We start from the raw sequence: 23,997 nt of genomic DNA on the forward strand, positions 1-23,997 counted from the left end.
ATCAGAAGACCCTGGAAAGACAGCTTCAAGGTGCTGAAAAAAAATAAATGCAAACCCAGAATTCTATACTCAGTGAAAACTTACTTTAATAAGCAAAATAAGATATTTCATACAATCAAAATTAGAATAATTTGCTACCAGCAGATTATTACTAAAATAAATTCTTTAGGTACAAAGAAAATACTTGCAAATTACCCAAATAAATACTCATCAGTAGTAAAACAGATAAACTGTGCTATATCCACATCATGGAATCCTATATATCAATGAAAATGAATAAACTATCTTAGAGATTCAGCAACGACTGAAGAGCAAAGAAAGCGATAAATATACCAGTAAATCTAAATGAATATGGACTGTATATAACAATAATTATAGTAGTAATAATAATAATGTCTTTTGGATTTTTGAAAAAATATATCTCACACACAGACACTTCAGAAAAGAGGACATCTAAATGGCCAACAAGCATATGAAAAGCCAGTCAACTTCATTAGTCATCAGGGAATGTAAATTAAAACTACAAAGAAACACCACTACATACACATCATACTGAACAACTGAAACTCTTATACATTCCTGGTGGGAGTGAAAATTGGTAGCCCTTTGGAAAACCACTCTGCAGACTCTTATAATCCAGCAATGCCACCCCTAGGTATATATTCCACACAAATGTGTGTTTATGAGCCTTAAGATACATATATAAGAATATTCATAAGCCCAAACTGGAAACTACCTAAATATCCAGCAAGAGTAAGACAGATAAACTGTGAGATATTTGCATAATGGAATCTAGCCTATCAATGAAAATGAATGGACATAGCCACACACAATGTGACCTAATCTCACAAACAATGTTGCACCAAAGTAGCCAGAACAACAAAAATATACCAAAATGATCCCACTTATCTAAAATTAAAAACAACAAAACTAAACTATTTATAAATGATTCATAATTAGGTAGTGAAATATAAAGAAACACACAGAAGAAAGTAGGAAAAAAGAGGCTACTGGTGAAGGAGGAAGGCAAGGAGAGGGGAGGGGATTACAATGGGGTGGGGTCAACAGGGATGTTGGTTATGTTCTTGACCTAAGTGGCAGCTGGTTAAACAATTCATTTTTTTAACATCTAATCAACTTTGCTGTCTATTTGCTACAGTTCACTGTCAACATTTAAAAATGAAAAAAAAATAAAAATGAAAATGAGAAGGTAAGATTAAGTTATTTCAACTACATGAATGTTTCTTTAAATGGGGAAATAAATCAGTTCTTCATGCATATGGAAAATCAAATGAGAAAACTTGGGTTTAGTGATTCCAACTGGACAAAGAAAACATGAAATTTCTAATGTGACTTAATAGAGGAAGAAATCGTTTAATCAAGTATTTACTGAGGATATACTAGGAGCCTGGAAATTAATGAGTTTTACCTCCTGGAATCTTCAAGAAAAGAAAAACTCTAGCCTAATACACATTTTCATGTCTGAAGAAGGAAAATGAATTCGAAATCTGGAGGTTCATTCCTGTTCTTTGACACGACCTTTGTTAGGACACAGGGCTGTGCTTCATGGCTAGTTATGTGTTGGACTGAATTAAAATTGAGCCCACATCACATTCCTAAAGCCAAACTTGAAAAAAGAGAGAAAATATGCTAAATCTATCCTTTGAAACTTAAATCTCTGATTTTTCTGATTAGATGCAAAAGACTGAGATAAGTCATGATCACTTAGTAAAAAAAAAATCAGTGAAATAAAAATAACTTCAAAAAACTGTTTTAATTACTTTTGGGTTCAATTAATCAACTATTTATTGAGTGCCTGATATATGACTAGCAGCATTAATACAAGGCAAATGTATTCATTAGTTTCATTCATTTGCTGCTGAAATGAGATTTTATTACATCTCATTGATCTCTTAGTAGGATGGCAATATTTCACTCTTCAACAATACACACTGGTATCAGAGTTGGGGAAAGGTTTTTCTTCTGTTTGAAAATAAGCCAGATTAACTCAATGACCCTAAATCTTTGAAAGAGAATTTTTTTTCCTGTTCTGTTAAAAAGAAACTCTTAGAAGGTTACCCACATATGATCTTAGCTCTTCAAAGTAGTTGGTTATTGCAAGTCATTAACACAGCACGTTAGTACATTTATTCTCCATCACAGAGACTATCTCAGGAGAAGAGATTCAACCAGTTATCCAGCAGCCTAAAGGTTCCCCTGTTCCTTCTGAAATGGGTACACCAAGATAACAAAGTAAAAATGAACAAAGAATAAAAGCAGTAACTTATAAAGCACGTATAGACTCTAAATAGAAGCTACTGTGGTAACTTACAGTAGGGTGATACTTACAGTAGGGAGATGCTGGAGGGTTATCCTATAGCTCTTAGGTTTATTCTTCACAGGGAGTCTGACATAGGAGGGCCCACAGTCATCTAATTCAAAAATGAGTGGCTCTGTTCCCACCAGTGCAGAATGTATGCTATGTCACAGATCGTTTTCACTACTTCATGTCTCAAATCATTAGTGTGTTTCTGTAGAAGTTAAAGACTGTCATCGGTAACCTGGTAGGAAGAGGGATCCCTTCTATTCATAGTCTTTAAAAAAAAAGACTTTAAGAAGGAAAATGGTAGAGTAGAAAACGCTAGAGATCAGTCCCTCTACTGAAACAACCAGTAAGCTGGAAACAACCATCAAAGCCAACTACATGGGGACACCAGAACCTGATAAGGCACTTACAGCAACCAGGGGAGTGCCTGATGGAGGGAGAGGCTGCTGCCCTTTGGTAAGAGGGCAGCAGATGTGAACCACCTACCATCCCCCTCTCCTAGAGTGGCCAGCTGGAGCCAGGGTGGGCAGTAAGGGTATCTATTGTATTCCCTTACCACCTTTTTAAAAAAGATTCAGACATTTAAGGAAATCCCTGTCAGGTCACAGGCTGATTGCAAAGAAAATGAAACAAGAAATTTTAGTGAGCACATGCAACAAAGAATACTGACTTTGCCAAAATAGCCTGAAGAAATACAAGTGGATGACTACAGCCCTTAAGAGCAATCCCCGAGGAGGGAGAGAATCTGACTTTTATAATTCTTGAGTATGTGCAGTTCTAAACAAAAAATTGCAAAGCATACCAAAAACAGGAAACTAAGACTCATTCACAAGAAAGAGAGAAGTGGACAGAAACTATGCCTGAGGAATCTTAAACACTGATTACTAGGCAAAGTCAACTGTCTCAGTTATGCTCAAGGAGCTAAAGGAAATCATGTCAAAGAACTAAAGGAGCACAAACAACAAAAGCAGAAGTCAACAAGTGGGACTGCATCAAACTAAAAAGCCTCTGCACTGCAAAAAAAAAAACCAAAATGAAAAGGCTACCTACAGAATGGGAGAAAATATTTATATTTGCAAACCATATACTGGATAAGGAGTTAATATCCAAAATATATAAAAACTCATATAACTCAATAAAAAAAATCTGATTAAAAAAACTGGCAGAGGAACTAAATAGACATTTTTCCTATTGGCCATAGAAGACATTCAAATGGCCAACAGGGACATGAAAAGGTGTTCAACATCACTAATCATCACGGGAATGTAAGTCAAAACCACAATGTGATAGCACCTCACATCTGTTAGAATGACCATCACCAAGAAGTCACAAGAGATAACAAGTGCTGGTGAGGACATGAAGAAAAGGGAAGCCTGGTACACTACTGCTGGAATGTAAGTTGGTGATGTTTTTTTCCACTACAGAAAATAGTACAGAGGTTCTTCAAAAATTTAGAACTACCATATGATCCAGCAAATTCCACTTCTGGGTATATATCCAAAGGAAATAAAAACAGGATATTGAAGAGAAATCTGCACCTCCATGTTTATTGTAGCATATTATACACAATAGCCAAGATATGGAAACGACCTAAGTATGTCAATGAATAAATGTATAAAAAAACTGTTCACACGCACGCGTGCGTGCGCGCACACACACACACACACAGAAATATAATTCAGCCCTAAGAAAGGTGGAAATTCATTTTCATACCATTTGCAACAACATAGATGAACCTTGAGGACATTACGCCAAGTGATATAAGTCAGATAGAGAGAGACAAATACCGTATACCACTTGTGGAATCTGAAAAAGCCAAACTTGTAAAAAGAGAGCATAGGATGGTGGCTACCGGTGGCTGCGGGGTAGGGAAATAGAAGAGATGCCATTTAAGGTACAAACTTGACACCTGTAGATAAATAAATCCTGGTGATCTAATACACAATATAATGATTACAGACAACAGTACTGCGTTATAAATACCAAATCTGCTAAGAGACTGGATCTTTATTCTCACCACAAAAAAGAAATGATAATCATGTGATGTCTTAGAGGTGTAACACTAAAATGGCAATGATACTGCATTATATAAAAGTAACAAATCAACATGTTCTACATCTTAAACGTACACAGTTATATGTCAAATCTATTTCAATTAAAAAAAATAAAAAGGCCTAAAGGAAATGAGAACACTGTATGAACAAAGGGGGGAACCCAATAAAGATAAATTATAAAAAGGAATCAAACAGAAATAGTGGAGCTGAAAAGTACAATAGCTAAAATAAGGGACCTGTGTTACACCACCACCATCAAGCATACTAACACCACATCATAGGAGTCTCAGAGGGAGATGAGAGAGAGAAAGGGTAGAAAAAATAAATAATGGCCAAAAACTTCCCAAATTTGATGAAAGACATGAATCTACACTCCTAGGAAGTTCAACAAGTTCCAAGCAGGATAAACTTAAAGAGATCCACACCGAGGAACATTACAGTCAAAAAAAAAAAAAAATTTTTTTTTTGGCTGTGCCGAGTGGCATGTGAGATCTTAGTTCCCTGACCAGGGATCGCACCCGGCCCTCTGCAGTGAAAGCACAGAGTCTTAACCACTGGCCCACCAGGGAAGTCCCCAGTCAAATTGTTGAAAGCCAAAGACAGAATCTTGAAAGTAGCAAGACAGAAGTGACTCATCACATACAAGGGATCCTCAATAAGATTAAGAGCTGATATCAGAAACCATGGAGGTCAGAAAGGAAGTGGGGTGACACATTTAAAGTGCTGAAAAAAAAAAAACTGTCAACCAAAAATTCTTTATCTGGCAAAAAGTATTTTTCAAGGATAAAGGATAAATTGAGACATTTCCAGATAAACCAGAGCTAAGGAAATCTATTATCACTAAACCTACCCTACAAGAATCCTTTAGGATGAAATAAAAGGATATTAGGTAGTAACTCAAAGCCATGTGAAGAAATAAGTAAACACTGGTAAAGATAACTACATAGGTAAATATAAAAGCTGATATTATTGTTCTTTTGGTTTGTAACTCCTCTTTTTTCCCTATATAATTTAAAAGGCAAATTCATAAAATAATTATAAATTTATGTCAAAGGTCAGACAGGTATAAAGATGTAATCTGTGACAGTAACAATGTAAACAAGAGATAGAGATGTATAGGAGCAGAATATTTGCATATTACTCAAACTAAAATGATTATTACCCAAACTAGGTTGTTATAAATTTAAGATGTTAATTGCAATCCCTAAGGTAATCACTAAGAAAATAACTCATTACCAAAAGAGAGCTGGGGTGGATTTAGTATCAAATGAAACACATTTTAAGTAAACAAAAGTTTGTAAGAGACAAAGAGGGACGTTGCAAACTGATAGAAGGTTCAATTCATCAAGGTTTAACAATTATAAATGTATACACATCGAATGACAGAGCCTCAAAATATATGAAGCAAAAATGGACAGAACTGAAGGGAGAAACAGATAGTTCTACAAGAGCTGGAGACTACCATACACATTTTCAATAATGGAGGACTTGAACAACACTTTAAACCAATTAGATCTAACAGAACACGTCACCCAACAACAGCAGAATACACGTTTTCCACAGTGGACACGTAGCATTCTCCAGGTTAGATCATATATCAGGCCATAAAACAAGTCTTAATAAATTTTAAAAGACTGAAATCATACAAAGTATGAAAAAAAAAGTACAAAGAAAAAAAGACTCAAATCACTAAAATCAGAAATGAAAGAGGAAACATTACTACTGACTTTACAGTAATAAAAAGAATTATAAGAGAATATGAATAACAATATGAATATGTATGTACACCAACACATCAGATAACCTAGTTGAAATGGACAAATTCCTAGAAACATAAACTACGAAAACTGACTCAAGAAGAAACAGGAAGTCTATATAGTCCTGTAACAAGTAAAAAGATTGATTCAATAATCAAAAACCTCCCATCAAAGTAAAACTCAGGACCAGATGGATTTATTGGTGATTTCTACCAAATGTTTAGAGAATTAACACCACAATCCTTCTCAAACACATCCAAAAAACTGAAGAGGGACACTTCCTAACTCATCCTATGAGGCTAGCAATACCTTGACACCAAAGCCAGACAAAGACACTACAAAGAAAATTACAGACCACTATCTTTATGAATATATATAGGAGAAAATATTTAAGAGTCTTGTAGCCAGAGGATATTAAAAATTCCTACAACTTAACAACAAAAAGACAAACAACCCAATTAAAAAATGAGCAAAGGACTTGAACAGACATTTTTTAAAAGGCACAAATGACAAATAAGCACACAAAAAGATGTTCAACATCATTTTAGTCATCAAGGAAATGTAAGCCGAAACCCCAATAAAACATCACTTCATATCATTAGGATGGCTATAAAATAAAAAAAATTAAAAAAAAAAGGAAAATAACAAGTGCAGGCAAGGATGTGGAGAAATTGCACCCCTTGTGCACTGTTGATGGGAAAGTAAAATGATGCAGCAGCTGTAGAAAACAATTTGGTGACTCCTCAAAAAGTTAAATGGTATGACCACTGATCCAGCAACTCCACTTCTGGGTACAGACACAAAGGAACTGAAAGCAGAGACTCAAATAGATATTTGTATACCAACGTGATAGCAACATTACTCACAATAGTCAAAAGATGGAAACAACCCAAGAGTGTGTGTGTGTGTGTGTGTGTGTGTGTGTGTGTGTGTGTGTGTGTGTGTGTGTGTGTGTGTGTGTGTGTGTGTGTGTGTAAAGCATGGATGAGCCTTCAAGACATTATGCTAAGTGAAATAAGCCAGACACAAAAGGACACATATTGTATGATTCCATTTCACAGAGTCAGAAAGTAGATTAGAAGTTACCAGGGCACTTAGGTTGTTTCCATCTCCGGGCTATTGTAAATAAAGCTGCAATGAACATTTTGGTACATGACTCTTCTTGAATTTTTGTTTTCTCAGGGTATATGCCCAGTAGTGGGATTGCTGGGTCATATGGTACAGCAGTGCAGGAGTGTTCCCTTTTCTCCACACCCTCTCCAGCATTTATTGTTTCTAGATTTTTTGATGATGGCCATTCTGACTGGTGTGAGATGATATCTCATTGTAGTTTTGATTTGCATTTCTCTAATGATTAATGATGTTGAGCATTCTTTCATGTGTTTGTTGGCAGTCTATATCTTCTTTGGAAGATATTTAGGCCTATTTAGGTCTTCTGCCCATTTTTGGATTGGGTTGTTTGTTTTTTTGTTATTGAGCTGCATGAGCTGCTTGTAAATTTTGGAGATTAATCCTTTGTCAGTTGCTTCATTTGCAAATATTTTCTCCCATCATCGGATGAATGGATAAAGAAGATGTGGCACATATACACAATGGAATATTACTCAGCCATAAAAAGAAATGAAATTGAGCTATTTGTAATGAGGTGGATAGACCCTAGAGTCTGTCATACAGAGTGAAGTAAGTCAGAAAGAAAAAGACAAATACTGTATGCTAACACATATATATGGAATTTAAGAAAAAAAAATGTCATGAAGAACCTAGGGGTAAGACAGGAATAAAGACACAGACTTACTGGAGAACGGACTTGAGGATATGGGGAGGGGGAAGTGTGAGCTGTGACAGGGCGAGAGAGAGTCATGGACATATATACACTAACAAACGTAAGGTAGATAGTGGGAAGCAGCCGCATGGCACAGGGATATAGGCTCGGTGCTTTGTGACCGCCTGGAGGGGTGGGACAGGGAGGGTGGGAGGGAGGGAGACGCAAGAGGGAAGAGATATGGGAACATATGTATATGTATAACTGATTCACTTTGTTATAAAGCAGAAACTAACACACCACTGTAAAGCAATTATACCCCAATAAAGATGTTAAAAAAAAAAAAAAAAAGAAGTTACCAGGGGCTTGGGAGATGGTGAAATTGGGAATTACTGCTTAGTGAGTACAGAGTTTCTGTTTGGGGTGATGAAAATGTTTTGGAAATAGTGGTGATGGTTGCACAACATTGTGAAGGTAACTAATGTCACTGAACTGTATACTTAAAAATGGTTGTAATGGCAAATTTTATGTTATATACAATTTACTGCTTCCCCAAATGGGGGGAAAAAGTCTTTAAGGTGCATTAACTATCTTCGGTATTTATGGAGAGGAAGGAACGTCCGTCGATTAGGGTCAGATCTCCCTAGGGAAAGCATGTACCCTTGCCTAAGATGCTCTTCTATATTCCATAGCCTAGAAGGAAGACATAAATGGGCAACATCTTAGACCTAAAGCGTGAGACATTTAGACAGGCCTGTAAGGGGAAAGAGAGGAATGTCCTCATGGAAGAGAGGGCAGACATAGGTCAGATGCAGGTGCTTCTTGTGCGGCCTGCCAAACTCCGCTTAAGACAGTGTTAGGTGTGCCTGTGCTGCATGATGGCTGCATGAAAATACTGACATCAGGACGGGGACAAGAACCCCTAATGCTAGGTATGCCCAAAGACAGCCCATCCTGGGAGAAGGCTACATGAAGTTTCCTGTAGAAAGGGGCTGGATGCCTATTAATCACAAGTTAAATGAAAGTGTATTTGCTCACTTAGTATCCAAAGATGGTCACTACCAGAGCCTCTCTCTTTGAGAAGTGGGATTTTTTCCTTTCCCTTTAAATCTGGGCTGGCCCAATGACTTCCTTAACCAAAAAAAATGGGGCAGAAGTCACATCGTAGCAGGCAGTCTCTAAAATGACCCTCGAAGTTCACTGTCTCCTGGTATTCACAGTCATGTGTACTCCCTTTCCCTTGAAGGTGGCATTAGACTCGTCGGCTCTCTTCTGAGACCAGGCTATGAAGACTAGGCTTCCATGTCAAAGGGACTCTGTCTCTGTGATCATTCTGCTGGGGGAAGCAGGCTGCCACGTGATGAGCAGCCCCACGGAGAGGCCCACATGGCATGGGGAGGAACGGTGGCCCTGAGACCAACGGCCCGTGAGAAACTGAAGCCTGCCAAAAACCATACAGTGAACTTGGAAGTGACCCTTCCATCCCAATTGAATCTTGAAATGCTTACAGTCCCGGCTGACACTGTAAATGCAGCTTTATGAGATGCTCTGAGCCAGAGGCACCCAGCTAGGTCCCTTCTGGATTCCTTACCTACAGGGACCACGAGATAACTGCTTGTTGTTTCCAGCCACTAGGTTTTGTGGCTTTTTTATTACACAGCGATAAATGATGCATATAAGATGTTCTGCAACTTCTAAACCGAGGCCTTTCCTCCCTCCTCTTAGAGGCCAGCCTTCATGCTAGGAGCAGTTCAAGGCATGTGGAGAAGCAGCAAGGTGCTCACGTGGACAGTCTCAGCCAAGCACCCGCTACCAGCTAGAAGACAGACTCTAGGCGAGCCACCCCAGCAGCCGCCAGCCATTCAAGCCACTCCAGCCGAGGCCCTAGACATCATGGAACAGAGACAAGCCATCTTCTCCATGCCCTGCTGAATGTCTGACCTAGAGCATCACTGAGCAAATAAAATGGTTGTTTGAAGCCACTAAATTTTGGGGTGGTGTGTTCCACCACAATAAATAACCCAGACAACCACTAGTTAGTAGGATTTGCAGTAAGGTAACAGACCACACAGGGTATAGATCTGGGGCTTCTGACTGGTATACTAGACATCAGTGATTCATTCACAAATGGTGGGCAAACTGAACAACTGGATGCATTGGGAGGCACAGGATGAGGTGCGTAAGGAAACATTACCCTGTGGCTACGATCTAAAACCTAAATCTACCACTTAATGTCTTGAAAATGTGAGCCGTTGGTTAGAGTCAACAGTTTAAGCCAGACTGACCAAAGAAATCCCCTGTGTATCTCTTACTGGAATTAGAAATGCCCAAACTAAAAAGGCTCTATAATATCAGTATCTTGGTTGTTGCTAAAAAAAGGGAGCATCAGTATTTTCCAGCATTATTTAGTTACCTGCTCACCCAAATGGGAAGAATCTGCCAAAGCCCTGCCTCTAACAGATCTAAAAGAGAAAAGCTTTATCGAATTGAATGGGTTATAGCAATGTCAAACATTTAGAGAAAAGCACAGTACTAATCACATGAATGTTACACTGGTAAGGAGTTAACACTACAACAAACCATAAAAGAGCCTTTGTGATAGACAGCAGATGGTGAGCAGTGCAGGCTAGACCACTTTGGAAAAGGCGTCCTTGCTCAGAAAAAAGCCTGTGAAGCATGTAACTTTACAATAAAGGCGGTCCTTTATATTAAAGCTCCCAGACCTCTCGGGCATATTATTAGGGACCACATAACTCTATTCCTCTACCCAAGCAGAAGTATACAGCTATCATTCCCAATACCCATAAACAAAAGGGAACAGGAATGGGGAGAAAAAGTCTACAAACGTAGGTGTGTCAACCAAATTAGCAAGGCTATCCTCCGAGACTTTAACCTTCACGTTTCGGAGACACAGGAAGACTTGACAGCATGGATGTGGGAAGAGCAACAGCACTTGCCAAATGCAAATCCTGTTCCTCCAGTGCCAGCATATCTACTGGTATCACTAGCTTCTGCCTAGGAAACGTCACCAAAAATTCACTTGCCCACAAGATCCAAACAGTGGAAACTGACTAATGGCCTATTTGGGAATATTTGAAAAACATGCATTAATTAATATAGTCATGTGATGCCAAGTGAGAGATGGGTCCAATGCACTTGATATGCAATGTACTATATAACTGGTACCTGATTCATCTATAAATGAATAAACATCAAGTCAGGGAATAAAGAGTCCTGAAGTGAGCTATGCATCAATGCCTCCACAGCAATACAGACACCACTTAGCACACATTTAGCTAATTTGATACCAAGCTAAGTAGTATTCTATGTCATCAGTGCTAGTCTGATTAATAAAGACGATGAAATTAATAAAGTTCTTGTTGTAAAGCAATATTTTATGTTGTACCTATTGTTCTTGAAAAGAAAGATATTCACCACCACCATGACAAAATCCCACTGGAACATGCACCAAAAAAGAAATATGTATGATCACAGTCAGAATATCAAAATGAAAGAAACAGAGGAATATACAGAGCCCTAATAATGTGCATTTAACGAGGGAATAGTTAGGGGATAATTTATGAAAAGATAAGTTATGAAAGGGATGAAACAGAAGCTATAAAAGAGCAAACAGCCTTTTCCCTTCCTTTCTGAGAAGTCCTATATTAACACATGCGGCACAAACCGGTTTGCATTTGGCAGGCTTCCTGTGTCCATTAGCAAATAGGTAAGCCAAAATAAGGAAAGCTTTTCTAGGCATTTTGGTAATGATTACAAGTCCATTACCAGACAGATCTAGTTACAAATGTACCCTTTTTTTTTTTCCAATTAGATTATAATGCAAAGAATAAAACTACCTTCACCTCAAAAGGAGGGAGATGTGTCACAGCCTGGAATACAGGCCAAGTTTCTGGGGCCCAGTAAGTAGTCTCAGTCATTGGTAGTTCATTGAAACAAAACGACTGTTACTTTCTGCCCACATATCATTTGATTAATCAGTGGCTCTGGGGCACAAGACCATTAATTTCAGTCCCAGGAAGCCATATCGGATGCTATAAGTCTCAGGCACATTGATTTTTTTCACTAGTGGGGATTGTACATGTGGCTTTAGAGTCACAGAACTCTGAGCATCATGATCTAGAACGATGTCATCCCACGGTGACTCGTTTGCTCATCCTGTATTTAAGCTCTTCTCCCCTCTTCTCTGCCTTTTTAAAAGGTTTAAACAAAATGGCTATCAGCCTGTGACTTCAGTGATTTCTGTCATCAAACACTCAGACATTTTCCTCGTTTCTCATCATCGTTTGATCCGTCAGCCTGGTACAATTCTTGGCCAATGGCCATGTTAATTTTCTACTTGAAAGAACACAAATAGGATACCGCTTATGACGAAGGTAGTAGGGGGAGCTTGGGGAATAGCTGTTCATCTTGATGCACAGCAATTAGCTTGGCAAACAGAAACAGGAACATGATTGGATCTGATGCCTAGCCAAAATTGCCTAAAGGAAAAAAAATCATTTTGTTGGAGGTATTAAGTGGCTCTTTAAATAGTGGCTATCAACAGTTATATTTGCCCTTTGAGAAATCACACGGGCAGTGTGACATCAGAGATCTCCAGTTTCCATGGTGATTATTAGTGATGGCATTTCAAATGTTATGGTTAAGTTCTACAGTGTAATCTTTGCACTTTACACCATATGAGAGGGAAGGAAAAAACTGCTCCATCTTAACGTTTTTAAAGGAAAGAATGCTGATCATCCAAGTAGATAAACATCACGGCTTTTAAGGAGATACGATTTGTTAATGTTAAACAGATGTGTGCTGATCGAAGCTACATGAGTAAGTTGATGAAAGATACTAAAGTACTTGGACTTAAGTATTAATTAACTTAATTAACTGCTTAGATTAATTAACTGCTTAGATATTTAGCAGCAATTAACTGTTATTTCCTGCCTACACATTATAAGCTGGTTGTTCTCATACTACTGATTTACCCATTTTTATATGTAGGAAAAGATGATTTTCTTTTTTTTTTTTTTTTTTTTTGCGGTACGCGGGCCTCTCACCGCTGTGGCCTCTCCCGTCGCGGAGCACAAGCTCCGGACGCGCAGGCCCAGCGGCCATGGCTCACAGGCGCAGCCGCTCCGCGGCATGTGGGATCTTCCCGGACCGGGGCACGAACCCGCGTCCCCTGCACTGGCAGGCGGACTCCCAACCACTGCGCCACCAGGGAAGCCCAAAAGATGATTTTCTTACGCTGAAGCAACTAATCCTGAGTTGAGAAATAGTCTAAGTAGGGAAAAATTTGTCTTGCTCTGCAGTTAAGGACAATCTGCAGGGTGAAGACTGAGCGAGCTGCTCTGGCCCCATCAACATCCCTCAAAGGCAGGGTGGCATCTCCTCCTTCCTCTCTCTGCCGTCTCAGTCCACGTTCCCCACACACAGGAGATACTCAATACACGTAGTGTTTTGATGTTGATGAAGTTAGCCATTTCATTTTTGCTTTGTTTAATTTTCACATTTAGAGTTGATGGTTAATTTTAAAACACACAGTTTACTTACTAAGACAATTTTATATACTTAAGCAGAATGAATAAACTTAAAAGTCACTCTGAGAAAGTGCTTCATTGGACTCTGATAAACAAGTTTTCAGTTTTCTCATGTAGCTATAAAGTTAGTCTTTTAAAAAAGATAAATCAGCTATAAAATATACAGTATGTACCTTTTATTAACAAAATATCTTGAGGTAACAGATAAAAACAATTTGGTTTTTAATATGGAAAAATAGACTATATGGAGTCTTTCTGACTATTCAAATCACATCTACTGTGTAGTTAATAATATTGTCTAGAGGCAGAATCAAAGGTTATAAATCCAAGAAAACAGAGAAAATCTGCTGGCAAGATGAAGGGAAGTCACAATGAATCAGGATGTAATTAAAAAAAAAATTCTACATAAATGCATTCCTCTTACAGTCACAGAAACCAGAATGATAAATGATCTGTCTCTCCCTTTACTCAAGCTACTAGTTATGCCAGGACAGAATACCTAGACCACCACCGTGTATGAGTTATGCAAAAGCCTACAGACCAGAACAAAGATGGATTTACAAATAAAGGACAAGGTCAGGGGAAAAAAAGTCGGACACAGGTCATAAAATATCACTACTTGGGACAGAAATGGACATGCCTCCACAAATCATGGCTAGGATTAGCTACCTACGGGAGACTTTATCATCAAATACCCCAAACTAAATGAGACTGAGATCAATTACTAATGAAATTAAAGGGTCTCTTAATATGGTTTTAGAAAAGAATCTACTTCATATGTAATCAGTACAACATAGTTGGTCTTGTTGAGAACTAAAAGAAATGAAGATATTAAGGGGCAGAATTCTAGACTGTTAGAACTGTAAAAGATAACCTAACCCACTTATTTTTAGTACAGAAATAAAGGTCCATGGAGATCAAGCAACATTATTCAAGATCACAAGGAGAGCTACTGTCAATGCAGGAATAGAATCCTAACACCCCCGTCCAAGTGTCTCTTCTTACACACCACATCTAATGAAGTCTTGTGAATAAATGCAGCACACAAGCACCAGTACTATCACAAGGAGATTTGCATTCTAAGGATCAACCTATGGAGAATAATTCACTTTTTACAAAAACCAATTAAACACACACACACACAGCACTGTACTTAAATCAGAAAGACCAAAGTCAACTGAACAAATATGGAAGAAAAAAAACAACCAAAGAACACATTATGATAAAAAAAACACTTTAAATCTGCCTTCCTTGAAGTTCTGAATAATGGACACCTCAGATGTCTGATTCAGAAACTTAAATAGAACAGTAATATATTATTAAATTAGAGAAATAAAATGCATCACACAGAGTAAATGTTCTTGGTGTTTTCATTTGAAGAGTGATCAGGTCGTCAGTCAAACAGCAAGTCAAGGTCCTAGCTGGTTTCCCCAGCACAGAGCAGTGGTGGGGAAGCTCACAGACCAGAGAGACAGGAAGTAACACAGAACTCCCTTGAGCGCCAAGAATGCATTCCAGGGCTGCTTCTGTAGAAACCCTCTGGCTAAGAGAAACCCCTGTACAGAAACCAAGAAGTCTTACTGTGACAACTAATAAGCAGAAAGGTTCTTCCCTGTTATTTTTAGCAAGTCTCTTCTTGTTATTTTAAAAGTTCTACAAGCAGATGATCTGAAATTGAGCTATTATTTAGAGTATAACAAAAGGCTAGAAAGAGGACAGACGCTGATTTCCACTTAGAAAGACACTGCTCAAAAAGCAGAAACTGAGGCTCTTACAGGCAACTGAATGTGACCTCAGGCAAGTCAGAGGCCCCTCTCTGCATGTAACATTTCTAAAAAGAGATAGATATCATGAAGGCAAATTAAATATAATGGAGAAGTGAAAGAATACAGATGCCCTGGGACTTCCCTGGTGGCGCCGTGGTTAAGAATCCGCCTGCCAATGCAGGGGACGTGGGTTCGAGCCCTGGTTGGGGAAGATCCCACATGCCACAGAGCAACTAAGCCCATGCACCACAACTACTGAGCCTGTGCTCTAGAGCCCATGAGCCACAACTACTGAGCCCATGCGCCACAACTACTGAAGCCCTTGCGCCTAGAACCCATGCTCTGCAACAAAAGAAGCCACCGCAGTGAGAAGCCCGCACACTGCAACAGAGTAGCCCCTCTCACCGCAACTAGAGAAAGCCCACGTGCAGCAACGAAGAACCAACACAGCCAAAAAAAAAAAAAAAAAAATTAAGAAAAAAAAAGAATACAGATGCCCTTCAGTTTAAAAACTGATCAAGTTCCCACAGATACCAGAAAATCACTTGATTGCATATCAGACTTTGGGAATGCAGGCACTGCCAGGGTCACAGAGAATATCTTTACCTTAGTGATCTGAAAGAGAATACTACATTTGGAAGAGAATACTAAAACCCTTGCTACTCAAAGTATGGTCTGAAGATAATCAGTATAGGTTATCACTGGGTGCTGGTTAGAAATCTAGGCTTTCAGGCCCCACCCCAGACCTAATGAGTCAGAATCTGCATTTTAACAAGATCTCCAGATGATTCACAAGCACATTAATGCTTGGGAAGTACTGTACTGAAAACACTGACAGTGCGCTGGCAAAAGAGGCCACTGAAATTTCGGGTAATCCACGGGTGCACATGTACAAAGAGCTCTGAGTTGGTCTGGCTCTTTCCTGGTACCAGGAAAGGCTGACTTCTGGACAACCACAGGCTAAACAAATGAGAAGTAAACATATTTTTTATTACAAATATTGGCACCAATTAGGTGAACCTCATTTAGTTCCTACTTCTTTAGTGGGATTAAAGATAACACAGAAAAAACAGAGAACAGACTTGTGGTTGCCAAGGGGGGAGGGGGAGCGGGAGGGAGAGGGATGGACTGGGAGTTTGGGGTTAGTAGATACAAACTGTTACATTCAGAATGGATAAACAACAAGGTCCTACTGTATATCACAGGTAACTATATCCAGTCTCCTGGAGTAAACCATAATGGAAAAGAGTATAAAAAAGAATGTATATATGTGTATAACTGAGTCACTTTGCTGTACAGCAGAAATTAGCACAACACTGTAAATCAACTGTACTTCAATAAAAAATATTAAAGATAACACAGAAACATAGAGCTAGCCATGTTAAAAAATGCTTATTATCTGTCTGGATAATGCCAAAAACCATAGCCAGACTGAATAATCGATTAAGTGAGCCTGGGTCATTACATTTCCGTATTTGGAATCATTGAAATCTGGGCAAAGGTACTGATCTATTGATTGGCAACAACTTACTGATTTTTTTAAAAAAAGTGTCATTTCAACTTTCATTTAATAATGCCATAGTCTAATGGGAAAACAAATGCTGGAGGGAAAATAACCTGAATCTTGATCATGGCTTTCACCATGTTAGCTTCTTATTGAGAACAGCAAAGTCTGTGAGGATATGAGTGAAAGGGTGCATATGTGTTATTTCTTGCTCCACTTACAGCAGGCCTTCCTTTACATGCCCACTTCTCCACTTATCTGATGTCCTAGGCAAGGTAAGGGGAAAGCTTCCAAACAGGGGAAATCTGTCCCCCAGGAACAAAGTCACTGAAAACATTTTTAAGGAGCAAGGAACTCTGCCTTTCAACATCTTGTACTGGCAACTAGGTTCTGTTTTAATTTCCAGAATGATACTGACAAATCTCCACACTGACTTATGATTTTCTTAGATCCATATCATCAAATTTCATTTTTCCCAGACAGAGTAACTGGGCACAAAGCACAAGAGACCAGTGTGACAGACCACGAGGAAGACAGGATATGGATTACTGGCCTGGCCACTCAAGGGATGGAGAGCTTCTGCAAGCTCTATTCCGCCAAACTGCTTACAGGAATTTTCTTTGTGCTTGAGCACCAGCCTTTCCCTATTTGGCTCTGCCCAATTTTGAACATAATAATCATATATGGGGAAAAGAGAGGCCTGAGGTACTTTTCATTGTGGTACCAAGTTAAAAATGTGAACGAATCATGAACTTTGCCCTCCCCCAGTTACCTGATATAACAGCTATTTTCCCAGATCCATGTTCTTCTCTAGCTATTCTTTCTGCTTCCTCCATCAGTAGCATGCCAAATCCCTGTAAGAGGCAATGGAGGGGTTAGGGAATTATGAAGGGAAGAAGTCATTAAGAGGGGTCCATAAAACAAGAAGGGTAATATTTTGTAGCTGCTAAACTCTTTTAATATAAAAGTGACAAAAAACCATTTACGGGGGTAAGGAAAAGTTTCACTATTCAATTATACCAGAAGCACACTGTAGCAGACTAGGAATAACTGCAACAAAAGCCATCAAAAGGTATTCTGTGGGTGACTAATCTAGTCACAGCAAGGGGGTAATTGCCTCTCGACTTGTCTCTTTTTAAACAAGTTCTAGGCAATCTCCAGGTGATGAAAGTCTGGGGCATCTACCCTTGTATTATTAGTCACCCCTTCAATTTCTAAAAAGCTTTTTGAAACCAGGCAATATTCTTAAATCACCAATATGGGGGTTTATGCTACATCCACCATTAGCAGTTTTAACCTATTCTCCTGAAATTTAAAAAAGTGAGTTATTTATTTAGGTTGTTTGGGGGAGTGGAATAGTGTTCCACTATATATATCACATAGCTTGCTTGTCTTTACGAAGTGCTTTAACATTTCATAAGTGCTTTCTTTCAAATTATCATCTCCTTCGATCCCAAAATAGTTGAATCATACGAAATTGCCAGTATTAGACCATTACTGACTTTCAAAAATAGCAATTTCATACGGTTCAGTCTATTATTATATTCCACTTGACTGAGTCTCAATTTGTCTCTCCCTCCCCCTCCCTCACACCCAAAGGGGAGCAATTTAAAGAGAAAACATCTCTGAACAACTGTAGTATTATACTGGTTCCTGTTTCTACACTTCCCGAATTTCCCCTCTCCTTTTCCTCTGCTCCCACCCTTGCCCCATTCTTTTTCTCTTTTCCTCCTTTGAGCAATTTCTTAATCACAGTCAAACAGAAATGGAATACATTTCTGTATTCCATCCATACATGGATACCTGATGCTGAAATTTAGTGGGATCCCGACTGCTGACGGGGACGACACTTCCATACACATGCAGCTCTCGGACTATGGACACCCCGCCGACCAATTCGAAACGGAATGTCTCCTCTGAGCACTTCCGTAATCTCAGGAGGCCAATCAAAATGTCTTGATCGGGGTCTTCATAGGATAAGAATGTCTCCCAGCCACCATTTGCAACATAATCTCTTCTTACCAATTCAACCTGTTTCATAAAAAGCCACGCAAGAACTTTTTTTTTAAACTAGAGAACAAAGTACATTTCTATTATTATATATGTTTATTTAGACTAATATCCACGATTAGGGATAAAGAGTAAATAACCACAAATTATGTTTCTTTTTACTTGTCTCCTCTCAATAGCACTGATTAAACGAGAGTTCATGACTTGTTCGTGGACTATAAAAAAGGAAACCAGTTTTACAATTTCATAAATATCTGAACCTCATTAACCTTGTGATTCTTACAGTTTGGCTCAGTAAATGCTTCCATGTATTTAAATCTGATCCTCCATGAAGAGTCTCTAAGGTAAAATTATACATTATGTCACGTGTGCAGCTCTTGGGAGCACCCTGAGGCCCCAGAACTGTCAGGTACTCAATGGTTTTCTTTTCTAGTCCTTACCTCCTCCACTAAAACCTGCTTTTAGGGGAAAAAATGTGTTATTGGTTACTTATTCCTTGATGGAATTTTTTATAAAAGTATCCCACAGGACCTTTAAAATAGTATGCCTAGTTATGAGATTAACACGTTAAAGAAAATCCAATCACCGGACAGGGGCTTTTGGGGAAGCTTTTGTGTTAGCAGTCTACATGGGCTTTTGACTCTTGCCTCCGGCTCAAGTGTCCCTCGTACTTTGCGTAAATATAAGCAATATGCATGCAGAGAAAGCTACATATGTGGGCATGGTCACACCCAGATACACTGAAAATGGGCAGACTGGACCCACAGCGAGGTGAATAAACAGACTAATACTGATATTCCTCCTCAACTTAATGTTTGCTGGATAACTGGATTGCACAAGAATTTGACAAAATGACTAACTATGCTTGGGTCTACTTTTTTCCTCAAAAGATCCAAAATGTGAAAAACGTCAATCAAATAAACAATTCACTTTGAGAACAGGAATATCGATGCAGATCTACTCTAGCCTTTCTCAAATGGGCTCCTACACGACAGCTAACCCCCACAGAAAATCTGGCAAATGGCTAACACGATGTCATTCTAGGAGAGAAGTTAATTCATCACAAACACGTTGTGTGGAACCCGTTGATATGGCTGATCTATTCGCTTGATTACCATCAACAGGCAATAATTGAACAGTTGCACACAGAGATAAGCACATGACACTCAGCTTTACCTGAAGGTAGCCACTAGTCACATTTGGCTATTTACATTGGAATTACTTGAAATTAAATAAAATTAAAAACTAAGTTCTTCTTTGCACTAGCCACATTTCAAGTCCCATGTGACTGGTAGCTGATATCCTATTAGATGGCACAGATTACAGAACATTTCCAACACTACGGAAAGTTCTACTGGACAGTGCTGATCTACAGTGAAGTTCTAACTTGGTTTTCCTAACCTGGCTCTTCTAGGGTTGAGCCACCCTCATATCTGGCTTTCCTGGCTTGACTTCATTCTGAATTACTCTTTGCTCTTAGTTTACTCATTAACTTCTAGGGTTTGGTCCTACTGGTAAGTAGGTGTAGGCCCAGGCTTGACAAAGATTAATGAACAGGACCCAATCTCTCTATAAAATGAAGAAACTAACCTGGTATGGACGCACTTTGTGATGAATTTCTTGGATTCCAACCTCTCTGGTTCTCACGTCTCGACACTGCCAAAAAAAAAAGAAAAGAAAGAAAGAAAGAAAAGAAAGAAAAAAAAGTGGGAAGGGGGGGCAAATATAAAACTGTTAACTAATTCAATTTTTATTGAAACTTCTCCACCAAATCCTGGGCTCAAAATTAAGTTTGGACATAATTTACATTGAGGTAAAAGAAATGAATTAAAAATGAAGCCATCTTTAATAAACCTGAGGATAGGGAAAAACAACCTAGAAATACATGAAGTTGGTACAGTATTGCTTTTAAAATAAGTTTAGAATCCAAAGGAGATCAATATACAATATTGAAAGTAAAGAACATACATTCTAAAATCTGAAAATCCAGAGGATATAACTGTATCTGAAAGTGCAACCCAAAACTATGTCTACCGAAGAGTAAAAACTGAATTCCTGGGCTTCCCTGGTGGCGCAGTGGCTGCGAGTCCGCCTGCCAATGCAGGGGACACAGGTTCGTGCCCCGGTCCGGGAAGATCCCACATGCTGCGGAGCGCCTGGGCCCGTGAGCCACGGCTGCTGGGCCTGCGCGTCCAGAGCCTGTGCTCCGCAACGGGAGAGGCCACAGCGGTGAGAGGCCCACATACCGCAAAAAAAAAAAAAAGAAAAAAAAAAAGAAAAAACCCAATTCCTAATTTTTTAAAACCTTCACCATTTTATGGCAGTTAACATTTTTAGCATCACCATATTTGTATCATTTTAGGAATGTCAGAAAGAGGGAAGCTAAGACTGCTGTTTTTTGCAGAGAAGGGCTCTGTGGAAGAAAGGATGCGAGGGAGGAAGGAAGGGAAGGAAGAAGAATGGAAAGAAAGAACCTTGAGCTATTTATTATACAATCTGAACCACAGTCACAGATTGGCTCTTTGAGTGTCCCTGGGAAGCACAAAGCTGCCTGTGGATGATACGGAAGCAGTGCCTGGTCTGCACGGCCAAGCTATGTGATGTAACTCTTGCTCCTATTCCACAACCCAGTGTGCAGGCTACACAGCCTGACATTTATAATTACAGTAACTATTATATGCCCTATGGTATATTTTCCCCTATAGAACTGTAAAAATTATTTCCAGGATTCTAACGTTTTCCATCAGTGAGAAAAGATTGCCATAGGAAATCTGATGATGTCATGCAGCTATACTACTAATAGTATATTTAGTATATATATGGATGGAATTCCATGAGAAAAGTAAGAGCTCATTATTCAGTTCTAAAAGAACTAAGCTATTTCCATGCCCCGGGAACCCATATTACATACTTTTAATGAACACTTGCATGCTTTTTTCTTTTTTTTTGGAGGGGAGGGGAATGCTTTTTAAGGCAGAGATTGGTGTGTGCTTATTTTCTAGTAAAGACACTGCCTATGTGAACTGGATGTCTTTCGGTGTGACTGCATTCCAGTCTTCAGACTCAATCCCAGTTTACCTTACGACAGGCTATCACGGGTTAAGAGGGGTACAGGGTTAAAAACAGTGCCTGGTTGATGAGGTCAGCAGGCTGAGCAGGCCGGGTGGGTCACTGGGCAGTGGTATTCTCAGGAGGAGGAGCTGGACGACAAGGACAGGCAGGGACTGGGAGGCTGAGTAGGCACACGCTCTTGTTTGGGGCTTTCATTACTGTACATACATTTGCTGTTTTTCTAGAACTGAAATTTTTTTGGGGGGAGGGTAGAATAAGCCATAATGTTCACAAATTCTCCTACGGACAAACAACTTTCTGAAAAATTTTCTCCATAATATATTGACAGAGGACAAAATGTTTTGGGTAGGTCCACAAACATGATATGCAGTCCTCTCAACGACATCTTTCGAAGTGGGGTCCATGTTTGCACTGTGCATGAGAACCTCCCACAGCTCCATCCCAGATGGAGTGAACGAGAATCTTTGAAGGCAGAGGCCAGGAATCAGTGCTCAGGCCTAGACACCCTCCTGGCCTTTTCTCTTTAGCAGCTCTGAGAAATAGCTCCTAGGGCACTGAGTTTCAAACCTTATTGTGATTTCAGAATCATCTACAGACTGTCAAATTGCAGATTCCTGGGCTCTTTCAGGGAAAGCAGAAAGGAGGTGTTTAGTAAATATTTGTGAAATAAATGAGTGAGTGAATAGACATGGGGGTGGGGCAGGGCGAGGGAGACTGGTATATCTGGGCAATAACATTGCTAATTATTTCAGTATGTAAGCCTTGTTTCTTCAACGGTTGTATTCTTCTCTAACCACTAGTCAAGAATTGAACACCCAATACTTCAAAACAAAAAAAAAAGTTTTTTTAAAAAAGGAGTTGAACACATAGTTGGCAATCTGAGAAGGCAGGAAAAACAACCATTAAATTGACAAACCTACGCTCTTTTAGAAGAAAGCAGAGGGGTGTAGGGGATAGGATGCAGACTTTGCAACCACTAGCTTCAATTTCAAGGTGTTATACAGTAAGAATGGCTTCAATACATGAAAGCTTTTTGACCAAACCTGTAAGTTTGTAATGTGATAGTATCACAGGTTTTCGTGTCTCAGACTACTTTGATCTCAACAGTTATGGTCAGACTCTTACCTGTATTCCAAGGTCTTTCATTCTTGCAAATGCCAGCTCTCTCAAGTTACCATGCTCTACTCCTGAGCTGACTAAGGGCATTGGAATATCTCTGTAGGAGAAAAACATCAGCTGTTGTAAAATATAAGTCACTCTCTACAGCAGTAAAAGGCAGGGATATTTAAAAAAACAAAAAGAACAAAACCACCCCTTCCCCACCTCAAAACGGACCAGGAAAGCAGAGGTTGAATATTCTGACCCAAAAGCAAGGTTCACCGCTTTTCTACCTCCCAGTTTTCCCATCTATGAAATTATGATTTTCACCTATCACTCAGGGTTTTTCTAAGAAACATCTGATGAAAACACTATATAAGATTACAAAGTACAAAACAAATGCCCAATAACCATTAGTAATGATTTTTGGCTGAAGAAACAGACATCTGTACTAAACAAAACAAGAAATAAAACTGTTTTTTACAAAGTTTTTACAAAGTCCAATTTCAGAGGAGAAATAAAAATTATTATTAACACACTGATTTATAGCTTACAAACACTTTCCCATACAGTTGCTGAATGACAAGTAACCAGGAAGCGCAAAAGCCTGGCTTAGACAACTGGTCTCAAAGAATAAATTTTTTCCCATTTCCTAAAAATCTAAATTAGAAGTGACTCTGCATTCGAAGAATAAGAACTTGCCTAAAGATGAGAGTAGATAAAAATTTTTTTCCTGGCATCAATATAGTGTAAAGTGCCCAGTACCAAGGAAATGTCAAGCAAAAGTTGAAATTATGAGTTTCATTTTAGTAGCCCCCACTATCCCTTCTAGACAAAAATCAGTATCTAAAGACAGTTTAAAAAAAAACCCTAAAGTAAGAATATGCTCAGCACATCTCCAGTTTAAAGACAAATCCCCTATTTCTTTTGTCTAATATTTGGTTGATTAGAAGACTTGGAGAATATGTCATTTATCTTTTCTTCTCATTTTTGCTTTTGAATCAGCTTGAGTCTTTTCCTTCTCTTTTCACTTATCCCTCCAAATGTTAAGTAAATAAAATTAGCTAATTCATCTATTTGATTCTAATAAGATATTCCC

At 38.9% G+C, this 23,997-nt stretch overlaps 1 protein-coding gene across 1 annotated transcript in view; it reads right to left on the bottom strand.

Annotated features, from left to right (window-relative positions):
• The window catches only part of ELP3 (elongator acetyltransferase complex subunit 3), a 113,047-nt gene that overhangs the window by 12,464 nt on the left and 76,586 nt on the right, over positions 1 to 23,997 (bottom strand). The window contains exons 11-14 of the mRNA XM_033857603.2: positions 22,926 to 23,016; positions 20,319 to 20,384; positions 18,522 to 18,749; positions 17,491 to 17,572 (exon numbers count right to left, since the gene is read on the bottom strand). Of these exons, the coding sequence (XP_033713494.1) occupies positions 17,491 to 17,572; positions 18,522 to 18,749; positions 20,319 to 20,384; positions 22,926 to 23,016 (467 nt within the window). The remainder of the gene's footprint in view (positions 1 to 17,490; positions 17,573 to 18,521; positions 18,750 to 20,318; positions 20,385 to 22,925; positions 23,017 to 23,997) is intronic.

Source organism: Tursiops truncatus, chromosome 6, assembly GCF_011762595.2.
Source record: "Tursiops truncatus isolate mTurTru1 chromosome 6, mTurTru1.mat.Y, whole genome shotgun sequence".
NCBI lineage: Eukaryota > Metazoa > Chordata > Mammalia > Artiodactyla > Delphinidae > Tursiops > Tursiops truncatus.